General features: G+C 34.3%; 1 protein-coding gene across 2 annotated transcripts in view; it reads right to left on the reverse strand.

Annotated features, from left to right (window-relative positions):
• cacna2d4b (calcium channel, voltage-dependent, alpha 2/delta subunit 4b) overlaps positions 1 to 13,094 on the reverse strand; it is a 70,337-nt gene that overhangs the window by 38,213 nt on the left and 19,030 nt on the right. The window contains exons 10-16 of one of the 2 annotated variants that reach the window (XM_073943061.1): positions 12,411 to 12,561; positions 12,249 to 12,323; positions 5,633 to 5,722; positions 5,430 to 5,543; positions 2,118 to 2,196; positions 215 to 348; positions 45 to 62 (exon numbers count right to left, since the gene is read on the reverse strand). In XM_073943061.1, the coding sequence (XP_073799162.1) occupies positions 45 to 62; positions 215 to 348; positions 2,118 to 2,196; positions 5,430 to 5,543; positions 5,633 to 5,722; positions 12,249 to 12,323; positions 12,411 to 12,561 (661 nt within the window). The remainder of the gene's footprint in view (positions 1 to 44; positions 63 to 214; positions 349 to 2,117; positions 2,197 to 5,429; positions 5,544 to 5,632; positions 5,723 to 12,248; positions 12,324 to 12,410; positions 12,562 to 13,094) is intronic. The other variant, XR_012400380.1, reaches the window with a different exon arrangement.

Below are 13,094 nucleotides of genomic sequence, written 5' to 3' on the forward strand. Positions count from 1 at the left end.
TCTCTATTTCAATTTACACATGCTAAAATGTTTAACTAAGTTACCTCCATGGTGTTAGGAAGCTGTTTGATAGCAAAAAGGATTAAGATGAATGGGAAAGATCACATCAGCACGCATTTTGGTTAAGCAGGACAGCAAAAACCACACTCAAATGCTTTAAGATGATAAAAATGGGTGGTATGAGTGATGAAAGTGATGAAATAATCATACTCACCACACTGTCCATATATGCCTCAGTCCAGATTATGTCGTGGTCGTGGTTGATGACCATCGGCCGACTCAAAACGTGAAGATACTCCATGACGTTCTCCTGTACGTCAGCCAGGGTGGAGACATGAGCATAAAAACCTGTAAATAATTAATATAAGAATTTTTTTTTGAGAATAGTGTTAGGACTGTATTAACAACAAATAACTGCTTTTATTCTAGCCTAAATAAAATGAATAAACTTTCTCTAGAAGAGAAAATATCATAGGAAATGCTGTGTTCCTTGCTCTGTAAAACATAATTTGGGTAATATTTAAAGAAGAAATTAAATTCCTCAGAAGGGCTAATTATTTAGACTGTATATGCTTTTTAATATTAATTTCCATTGCGAATATTGCTTTTGCATTTCCAAAAAGACATAAATGTATGAGAAAACATAAAAAAGGGTTTGTTTGATTTGTATGACAATTTTAAATATATCAAAAATGTCAACTTTTATGTAGTCACACATTTATATTTATGTATATAACTAGTTACTGTAAATGAATGACTTTTCTGCTGAAAAAGTAAAATAAGAGATTTTTACTTGACATTTTCATTGCTCACATTTTATATTTTTAATAAATAAACAACCTGCCTTACTGTGCATAAAATCAACAGGAAATGAATTCAGTTAAGTAGATTAATATATATATTTTGCAGAATAATTCTATTATTATTTTTTTACTAAAGAATGTGCTATTTATCAAGACAACTGCACATGCTGAAGAAAAAGAATCAATGCAGTATTAGCTTAAATTCAGAGAAGCAGAGTAATTCGGACATTTTGCATATGGACCCTTTTCACATGTCCGAGTTTCTAAGTAGTGGAAGTCATAGCTGGGTAAACTTAGAGAGCAGTGAATGGGAGAGCACAACAAACAATTATTTGCACAATCCAATTTGCCTAAATAATAAAAGAAAAACTCCACAATGGTGTTATCAAGACTTTCAGAAATAGAAAAAAAAAATAGTGTGAGGATGAAAACGACAGGCAGAAGAGAGAATAACAAATGAACTCTCAGCCCCATAGACGCTGCACTAGAAACACCTCGCACAAAAGGTAATTTGCTTTTTGTAATTTGAAGCAAAGATGATATGATACATATGTAAGCACATATAAATGTAGATATGTTATTAGAAAAAATCTAAGCATTAAAAACTTTTAAGGGTAATAGGCTCGTGAAAAGGGTTCATTACCTAAATTTTTCAGCTAAATGTTTTTATTTGCCCCACAACTGCACATTTTTAAGAAACAAAGAAATGTAAATTTATGCTAATATATTATATGTGTGAAATATGGTGTCATTTCTTTGAAATGTTTGTGTTTTAATACATATATTGTTTACATTTTGATTAATATTAAAAAAATAAAAGGTCTGGATTTAAAGAATTAAGACTCTAGTATCTGTTGTCTTTTCTTGATGCTTTGAGATTGACGTAGATTACTATTTATTCAAGTAACTTACTTATTTTCTTTATCTAAGTTACTTATTTAGATGAAGTAATAAGAAAATTATAACTTATCCAACTGTGTCTGTGCATATTAATGGCATTTTAGAAAGGTCATGCTAAATGACCAAAAATAACATAAATAGCATTGCGCCTTACATTGGACATGAAGATTAACAACTTCTATTTCCATTTAGAAACTACAATATTGTGTTAAAAGACGTGAAAAACAGCAGGGAATATTACATTTTTATGGGACTCTATGAAGCTTAAAAACATCAGTGATAAGAAAGCAAGGAATACAGTCTTGAAACCAAATGAGGATAGTCTTTTTTTTTTTGTTGTCTAAACTATTCTTTCAAGCTCAAACACCGACCAAGAAAACCTAATAATGATGTAACTGCATAGAAAAGCTGTACCTTTATTGTTGCAGGCAATCCATTTGACATTTTCTGAGAAGGTCATGTCTCTGCCAATGAGGTAAGTGAAAACTCGTACCTGAAAACATTACATTTTACGTTACATATGAAATATAACACACTTTCTTGTTCAATCAAGTCTCCAATCATGACCATTTGTTGAATATGTAATGTAGCTGTTTGTGAATTTAAAAAGTCAATAAAGTGAGTTTAAATACAGTCTTTTAAAGAAAGAAGTGATTCTGAACAACTTGAGTCCTCAATAAATAGTTTTTACAGTTCAGGTGAAAATTCTAGAGTTTATATGACTGCAGCAGAACCACTGAAGTCACATATAATGTTTTGATAATGTTTATGGTTGCTTTTCTGTACTTTGAATGTCTCAGGACCATTGCCATCTATGGTAATCAGAGAACTGTAGGATTTCATCTAAAATATGTTCAATTGTGCTTCAAAGATGAATGAAGATCTGGAAAAATTTAAAAGACCACATGAAAATTAAGTTTCTCTATACTTGTAGTTTATAATTATGTGCTTTATTCAGTAAACTACTGATAACATTTCATCCAAATGTACAACCCCAAATCAAAAAAAGTTAGGACAGTATGGAAACACAAATAAAAAAAAGAAAGTAGTTATTTCCACAATTACTTTGACTTGTATTTCATTGCAGACAATATGGACACAAAATATTTTATGTTTTGTCTGCTCAACTTCATTTCATTTACAAATATAGCTACATCCTTTCTTGTCTTTCAGACCTGCAACACATTTAAAAAAAAGTTGGGACTGGAGCAATAATCAGGGCTAATAATCAGTTAAATTGGTTAAATAATGATGTGATTTGAAACAGGTGATGTCAACAGGTGATTGTAATTATAAATTGGTATAAAAGCAGCATCTAAAAAAGGTCTAGACTTTAAGGAGCAAAGATGTGCCGAGAATCGCCAGTTTGCCAACAAATACATAAGAAATTTTTTGAAATATCTTTGAAATTATTGAAATTAAAGACATTTGTATATTTCATCTTCAACAATGTACAACATAACAAGATTCAAGCACTGGAGTAATTTCAGTGCACAAAGGACAAGGGCACAAATCTAAGCTGAACAAAGGTGATCTCTGATCCCTCAGATGACACTACATCAAGAATCATTCAACTATAAGCGATATCACCACATGGGCTCAGGACTACTTGGGCAAACTTTTGTCAAGTACCATAATATGTAGTTTCATCCACAAATGCCAGTGAAAACTACTGTGTAAAGAGGAAGCCCTATGTTAACAGTCTCAAGAAGCGTCATCAACTTCTCTGAGTTTAGAGCCATCTAGGATGAACCATCCCACGGTGGAAACATGTACTGTGGTCAGATGAATAAGTATTTTAGGTATTTTTTGAAAGAAATGGAAGCTGTGTGCTCCAGACCAAAGAAGAAAAAGACCATCCAGAACTTTACCAGCAACAAGTCCAAAAACCAGTGTCTGTCATGGTAGGGGTTGTGTCAGTGCCCTTGGCAAAGTCAACTTGCACTTCTGTGAAGGCACCATTAATGCTGAAATGTACATAGAAATTTTGGAGCAATGTATGCTGCCTTCTTTTACAGAGAGGCCCATGCACATTTCAACAAGACAAAAAGCAAACATTCTGCACACATTACGAAGTCCTGCTGTGGAGGAAGAGGATGCAGGTACTTAACTGGCGTACCTGAAGTCCTGACCCATTTCCAATAGAGAATGTGTGACACATTTTGAAGTGCAAAATGCAACAAAGACCCCATACTGTTGCCCACCTTAAGACTTGTTTGCAGGAAGAATAGGACAAAATTACACCTGAAACACTTCATCACTTAGGCCCCATTCACACTAATGCATTTTTGTTTTAAAAAGTTTTGCTACGGTTACGCCATCCGTCCACACTACGCCGGAGTTTTCGAGCGCTGAAAACGGAGCATTTTGGAAACACTGGAGAGGCCGTATTCATTCTAAAATGCTGCTGCTCCGTCTCAGTGTGGATGGGGGGAAACAGAGACATCTGAAAATAGAGATGGGGCTTTTCCTCAATACTAAGTAGCCTACACACACAGTTCAGTCTCACATCCTCTCCCTGTAAGTTCAGACTTCGCAAGTTTGCTATGGAAAACAGACCCTTGAGGACATGTCCAGTAAATCTTCAAAGGGAACAGTGTACTTTATAACCTTATTCACATCATCCTGGCTACGTTGTTTCACTTTCTTAACAATAAAATGAAAACATGATTTAAGGAGCTGCCTATTTTCATTTTAATATTAACAACTTAACAGACAGCAGAAATGCTGAGGCGTCGTGCTGCATCTTCACTGTATGCATATTTATAATAAAACAGAGCCTATATAACATCACTGCCTCCTTTCATTTTCATTGAAAATACGAAACGTATCCTCTGCTTTGCTGAATGTCAGTTTTAATAATCAATAATAGCCATTATGAAAGTATAACGCACAATAAGTTCACACATTATAGGAAATAAAGGCAAGCGATCAGTCAATATACAGAATGTACGTGGTTACATTAATCATTAACTTATCTTTGCGCTCAGCCAAAACACGTTACCTGTGAACAAGTTATTGATTCAAAAGACCAAAGTCGGGGAATATGTCGTTAGATATAGACAACAAGATTAATTAAATATCAAATTTAACAAATATAGTGAGATTAGATCCAGCGGGAGATGCTTGATGAGCAGTCCGACCAGCACAGCTCTCATCTGGGTAAAAATGCTGCAGCGCTTGCCAGAGAGTGTGTGTGTGGCCACGTGATGAGCGTTTTCAGTGTTTTTGTGTGGACGGAGAGCTGTTCAGAAATGCTGGGTAAAACGCGAGTGTGGACGCGAATCGTTTTCATTCTAAAACGCTGTTTTAAAACTAAAACGCACTAGTGTAAACGGGGCCTTAGTTTCTTCAATACCTAAATGTACCAAGTGTTGTGAAAAGGAATGGCAACATTACAAAGTGGTAAATGATTTAGAGTTCCAACTTTTTGAAATGTGATACCATATTTGGTGGAATAACTTTGATTTTCAGTCACAACAAAATAAAAACATTAGCTTTTCTGATGTTGTTTTCTGAAAATAAATATGATAAACAATGATGTCTTTACTTGAAATTTGTAAGAAATGTTTTCAGATCTTTACAGTATAAAAAACAATATTATAATTGTTTTCAAACCAAATAAATCCAGAAAACCTAAAAATGTGGTGCTTAATTTTTTTCCACAGGGGTACGTCATATGCTATGGCCTCCGTTCCCCTGTGGAGTGAGCAGATTGTATGTTACCTTCTTGTCAGGCCAGTTGAACTCCTCAAAAACTGACTGGAAATCCTCCATGGCTCCATCTGTGATCAGCATAATTGCTTGGTTGCACAGGCTGCCCTGACCATTTGCTCTGGCCTGGAGACAGGAAGAAAAACACGATGTCATGCAGAGGGTTGGCACAGGTTTGTATATTTGTATGAACAAGTATTGCAAATGGTACTAACGTCAGCGAGGATACGGAAAGACTCCTTCATGGCTTTTTTCACTTTAGCTTCCCCTTTTACATGAAGCTCGTCCACAAGCAGCTTGAAATGCTGAAAGGTGAGATAGGATGGGGGAACGAGGACAAAAAGGATTAAGGATAAAGACTCAACGGATGTCACAAAGAAGAGGAAAACTTCCATTAATATCTGTTTCAGTTATTTGATCAGTGTAGGTATTAATTCATTTAAATTAAACTATTAAACATAATTTTGACCAAATAAAAAAAGGTCAGTATTAAATAAAACTATCAAAAAGTTCATATAATTACTAAAACTATAACAAAAACCATCTACAATTAAAATAGCATTCAAAATGTTAATATAGAGAGTAAAATATAAACAACACAACAAAAATATTCTCTTAGACAGCAATAAAAAATTCCATTAATATCCGTTTCGAGAATTATTCTTTGTTTATTGTTTATGGATTTTTTAAATCTTGGCTTTCAGAATTCTCCAGCACTATACATTTAGAGAGACTTAGGCACAATCTTTCTGATAGCATTGCTGGCTTCGAAGCCACCTGGAAACCCTTTTTTCATTATCTGTCAAATGTCAAGGATAACAGTTTAAAGGAATGACCCTGTCATTGTTTGCAAGATCACCATATTACCTGTGCCCACTGGCCTAGAAAATATGTGTGTAACATTGTTAATATATGTAAAAAATTTTAGGAACTGAAGTAAGGATGGTTCTAAAATCTTTTTTTTTTTCCTGTCCTGTCTTTTTTTGTTTGCCTTTTCTTTTCTGTCTTTACAGTTGTTGTTGCTTTTTGTATTGGTCTGTGTTGCTTTAAGATAAAAATATAATATTAAAAAAATCAGTTTCAGTCTTTTGGCCAGGTTTGGTATTAATCAATTAATTAATTAATTAATCTAAACTATTAAACATAATTTTAACCACATGAAAGAAAGGTCAAAATGAAATAAAACTATCAAAAAGTGCATACAATTAATCACAAAATTACAGCCCTTCTGGTATGAAATAGCGACTGAAATAAAAAAGATAACTGGAGAAGAATTGGACTACTCGTTTATTACATAATAACTTTATGAAAGAAAATGGCAGAAATTATTCCAACTATTGATACATACTTAATCCAAATACTTTTGGTAAGTAGTAGAAAAGCCATAACTCAAAAATGGTTTCAGGTTGAACATCCAACAAGGGCTCAATGGATAGGAATTGTAAAGGAAATAAACTGCATGGACAGACTGACTTTTAACCTAAAACTTTTAACCTATTGTCAAAAATGGACTGAGTATGTCATTGTAAACAATATGTGATAATGTACTTTAAATGTTTTATAACTTGATTTTTTAAACCATTTGACAACTAATTTGTTCTTTGTTTTTTTTTCTTCCCCTTTTGTCCTTTTTTTCCAAATAAAGGGAAAAAAGTGCATACAACCACAAAATGTAAATGAGAAGCATGTACAATTAAAAAATATTTCAAATTGTTAATATATAGAAGAAAAGTATATAAACATTCATTCATTTTCTTTTCGGCTAAGTCCCTTTATTAATCTGGGGTCGCCACAATGAACCACCAACTTATCCAGCAAATGTTTTACACAGCGGATGCCCTATCAGCTGCAACCCATCTCTGGGAAAAATCCAGACACACTAATTCACGCTCATGCACTACGGCCAATTTAGCCCACCCAAATCACCTGTACCGCATCTTTGGACTTGTGGGGGAAACCAGAGCACCCGGAGGAAACCCACACGAACACGGGGAGAACATGCAAACTCCACACAGAAACGCCAACTGACCCAGCCGAGGCTCGAACCAGCGACCTTCTTGCTATGAGGCAACAGCACAACCTACTGCGCCACCGTGTCGCCAGTATACAAACAACACAACAATATTCTCTTAGACAGCAACATTAGCAAACATTAAACATAAAAAACTTTCATAAAATAAAAAACTGAGGAATGATAGTGTAAAACTGAAATAAAATGACAAACGCAATTAACAAAATCCCCAAAGTTAAAATGAAACCTTTATTGGCCATGGCAACTTTTTTTGAAATGAAACTTTTTATGCAAGCTTTTTCAAACTTAAACTCTAAACAAAGCTCAATGTATTTAGTTTTATTTATTTTTGTGTGTCTCACTTTAAATGCAAATGTGCTACTGCTTTTCTTCACTGCTTTTACTTTAGAAGAAACTAAATAAAATCTCACGCAGCCAAAACGCCAGAAATGTCCAGTGCATCACAGTCTTACATGTTTAAACCAGTCAATGATAGAGTAGAAGAGGTTACAACTTCTAGACTGAACTAGATTGATTCTGAACTATAGACACGTGTCCTCAGCAGCCTGGATGTTCGTTGGTTAATCCAACAGCAGAACATTTGTGTTTTTTTTATTAGTTGTTGTTTTTCTGGCACACACAAGAGTGGTAAAACAGAAATGACTGCTCCTAGTATAAATGTTCCTCCTCCTACATCACTAGTACAGCTAAATCTGAACGGCACATTTTTCCACATACGTGCAGAGAAAGGCTTGACCAATATAAAGTTATTAAGGTTTTGCTACATTTTCTGTACTGAGAGATGCACCGGGGATAAAAGTTGCTTGCCCCAAGTTGCTGATGTGAGAATGTGGGCCAGAGGATCTGTGTGAGCCCAGCCAACAGACGCTGAGTGACTTATACCATTATGAGCTCTGCTGACCCATCAACCTGTATTAAGAGCCAGTCTGTGGCTGTCCAGACCTGTCAAACTGACCTGCACTCTTTACTATGCAGATATGTCTTTTAGCATTTTATCAATTTGTGATTTCAACTTCTCTAAATTATTATCATTATTATTATTATTATTATTATTATTATTATTATTATTATTATTAATAATATTACTGCACTGAGTCAGAAATCTTTAGCAGTTCGTACATGCACCAAACCTAAGAGTCTTATTCATATCTGGTTGTATAAGGTTATTTTACAGAGAAATACAACATTTTATTCTCTAAAACATTCTTACATTTTTTTTCAGGCAGTATTTTCCGAATTATGAAGTGATGAAAAAAGAATCCCAAAAAATTCCATCAGAAACCATTGAAAATAGTCTTCTGATTTAGTGCTAGAAATGTATACAAATTAGTGCATGTTTAGTTGAGTAATGGTTAATTTTCATATTTAATTACTCTGCAGTGTCTTGTCTTAAGCTTAACGTTTTATAAATTCAATCAGAATGGCATTTTTAGAGAACTCCTGAAACTATAAAGGATATTGTGAAAATGTGAAAGATGAAACATGCACCTACAGTGATTTGACTGTCTGATCGCTCTATAATTCTTCCAGAGATTAGAGTTGGTCCCTGCCTGCTGCTCTCTGACATAAACAAGCAAAAGAGCTGCACATCAGATCAAATCAGCCACCGACGTCTCTAATCATGTGACTAAAAACAGGTCAGATAAAGACAGGACGTGTTTACTACAGCCTGTGAATAAATAAAAAAAATGCAATGCAAACATTTGCTTTCTGGAAGTGTATCTATATGTGTGTGTGTGTGTGTGTGTATATATATATATATAGTAGTAGTACTATATATATATATATATAGTAAATCTGTATTAAATTTTTACGGTTTGTAATATTTAGTATTATTTGATGCTATTAATATATGAAATAAAAATAGCTAAAAAATAACACAATTGTCTCAACAAGAGTGATTTGATTTCTTTGACTTCTTTTATATTTCTTATAATGGTTTCAATATTTTATGTAGATTTTAAAATCTATTTGTTATATATTTAAAGGCTAGCTTGATAAAATTTTATTTTTACATATTTTTTGTTCGATTTTAATAAGTTATAATAGCCCATCACAAGTTACATCTAAAATGTTTACTTTTATTAAAATGAAAAACACATATTTTTATTTATAGCATTTGTGTATAAGTAAACCATCATACATATTGATACGTATATATTTCTCAGAAATAAACATTGATTTCTAAGTAAAGTCAACATTTACACCAACAAAGCCAGCACAATATTGCAACACTGGCTCATGAAACATGTCTTTTCAAACAATTTTAGATTTTAGACTTTTGTTTATATGATTTAAATATTTATGGTGGCTTAAGAAAGCCAACATACTGTTACACTACATAAACTTATTCTTCTTCCATCTTCTTCTTATTAGACTATTTTAAGAACGCATCTCCTCCTAGACTGTTCATACTACAACCACCAAACTATACTGAATCTTTTTCTACTGATCCGACTTACAGTATTCCCAAAATTGACCCGGAAAATTCCCAAAGTCCCATTGACTTAACATTGGACCAAACTTTGTGTCCTCAAAATTTTGCGCCAGACTGTCATACAGGCTTACGGTTGGGTTCATTTAACTCAGACTACCAATCTGCTAATCACTGATGACCTTTCAACTTACAAGCCACACCCTAGCAACTGTCTTATAGACTTACATTATAAAACTGCCATTGACTTTACATTGGACATAGTAACAACATACTAATCATAATAGCAACATGCTAATTTATACTATTAACATACTAGCAAAATGCTTATTCATACCATAGATATTTACACTAGATGTCGCCTGCTCTGTTGTTGTATATTGGAAGTAATGCATCAATAAATCCACCATTTTAGTACAGAGTAGCGCTTCTTTGAAATGAACGCTGGACCAAGCTGCAGTGGAGCACTGTGGGCATCCATAGCCAGAGATATACACATATACACATATATCTATGATCGGGAGTTTTCCTGGTGGTCTCAACGCAAATATTTGTTTTTAATTACGGAAATTATAATTTTACATCACTTTTCTACATTGATGGATAAGTGACTGCATGGGCATTGCTGACAAAGAGTGTGTGTTTGTGTGTATGTAAATGTATTATCCTTACTCCTGTTAGATTTGATCTAATCCGTGTCCTGAAAAACACCCCCTCACCTGCTTTCACTCATACTGACGGAGGGAGCGATTCGTTTGTGAATGAATCTCCGTTGAATGACTCCTTCACTTAGCTGACAATAATACATGTTTCTGGCACCACAGCGTCTAGCAACATGCTAATTCATATTAGAACCAAGCTTATAACATGCTATTTTAAGATAGAATCATGCTAACATAATGCTAATTCATACTAGAACCATGCTAATTTATGCTAGCAATACCACATAAAACACCCTAGCAATGCCTTAGCAACTACTCAGAACACCCTACCAACCTTCTAGCAACACCTTAACAACTACCTGGAACACCCTAGCAACCACCTAGCAACACCTTAGCATCCACTTTGCACCACTCAGAACACCCTAGCAAATGCCTTGCAATGCCTTAACAGCCAGTCAAAACACCCTAACAACGCCTTAGCAACTGCCTAGCAACCACTCAGAACACCCTAGCAACCATTAAAAATACCCTAGCAACCACTTAGCAACCTATCAACAGCCTAGCAAGAAAAATGCCAATGCATACTAGAAACATGCTAACCTATATGTAGTTATGATCATTTCAAACTTCTCATAAAGGACTTCAATTATTTAAACTTTTTAACTACTTCAAACTTTCAGACGAGGCTTTCTCAAGCCACCATAAAGTTTATCTAAGTTTATCTTTACTTTAGTTTATCTTATCATTCTATTTATATTTTATATAAAGTAAAGTGAATTTGGAAATGTTTTTGTAATTCCTGTCATAAAGGTTTAAATCAAATTAAATGAAATTATGATGAATTTATGGCTGCACGGTGGCGCAGTGGTTAGCACGTTCGCTTCACAGCAAGAAGGTTGCTAATTCGAGCCTTGGCTGGGTCAGTTGGCGTTTCTGTGTGGAGTTTGCCTGTCCTTCCCATGTTCGCGTGGGTTTCCTCTGGGTGCTCCGGTTTTCCCACAAGTCTAAAAACATGCGGTAAAGTAAAGTTGCCTGTAGTGTATGTGTGTGAATGAGTGTGAACGGATGTTTCCCAGTGATGGGTTGCAGCTGGAAGGGCATCCACTGTGTAAAACGTGTTAAATAAGTTGGCGGTTCATTCCGCTATGGTGATCCCAGAATAATGAAGGGACTAAGCCAAAAAGAAAACTAATGGATGATTGAATAAATGAAAATATAATGAAATTAAAGAACAATTAAGGGTAAACCAACAGCAATCTTTTTAATATAAAATTATCAGGAGCCTATAATGATAAAAAATAATAAATAAATGAACTAACGAATAATAAAAATTAATTAACGTATATGAATGATTCTGTATTACATTTGTGTTGTTTGTAATATTGAATATGATTTGCTGTTATTTATATATAAAATCAAATTGCAACAAAACCAGCAAAATTTAACAAAATTGACTTAATAGATGTGATTTGATTATTGTTATAGTTCTTTCAAATATCTCATATCATAAGTGGTTTTAATATTTTTATATTTTAGCAGGACCCCATAATAATAAGAAAAGGAAAATGAATGAATGGATGAACGACAGCAACACAGTGCAGAGTGAGAGCATCTGAGGGAACGGCAGGATCTGATATCCAGCAGGGCTGATTGGAGTCACTGGCTTTAGTTTGAAGCTCAAGTGAAGTGGATAATAGACTTACCTCGCGGTTATCCAAATCTGCCTGCACCAACGTTCCCTTAAAACACGGCTCCACGTAGCTCACATAATCAGTGTACTAAAGAAAAGGACAAATCATATTTTAGAATGCTTTAATGTTACAAGCTGTTGCTAAAAAAAACTAAAAGCCTAAACATGCTCTTACAGCGATAACATTGACAAAGTCGTTTTCCCCGAGTGTGTCCAGGATGGTGTTGATGGTGTGTTTGGCGATGGTCATTTTTAGGCCCTTCATGCTGCCGCTCACATCCACCACAATCACGAGATCTTTAGGGGATGTGGCGGCCTGGATGTACCTGCAGCACAGAGACGACAATAATATACTAGAAACATCTAAAAATTGTGTAATCATTCAAAATATTTATTTTTTAAAGTATTTTATATGCATTTGCTTGAATTTCATGTTAACTTTCTGATAAAATAAAATACTGGTTCATTCCGCTGTGGCAACCCCGGATAAATCAGGGACTAAACTAAACTAAACTAAACTAAACTAAACTAAACTAAACTAAACTAAACTAAACTAAAATAAAATAAAATAAAATAAAATAAAAAGGGACTGAGCCAAGAAGAAAAGGAATGAATAAATTAATGAAAATAAAATAATCTAAAATAAAATAAAACTTAATTTTAAGTTTTTTTAAGGTTAATTCCGCTGTGGCGACCCGAGATAAATCAGGGACTACGCTAAAATAAAATAAAATAAAGAGCGACGCAGTATGTAACATGTTTTCTCACAGCAAGAAGGTTGCTGGTTTGAGCATCGGCTGTGTAGAGTTTGCATGCTCTCCCCGTGTTTGCGTGGGTTTCCTCTGGGTGCTCCCGTTTC

This window comes from Danio rerio, chromosome 25 (assembly GCF_049306965.1).
Source record: "Danio rerio strain Tuebingen ecotype United States chromosome 25, GRCz12tu, whole genome shotgun sequence".
NCBI classification, from domain to species: domain Eukaryota; kingdom Metazoa; phylum Chordata; class Actinopteri; order Cypriniformes; family Danionidae; genus Danio; species Danio rerio.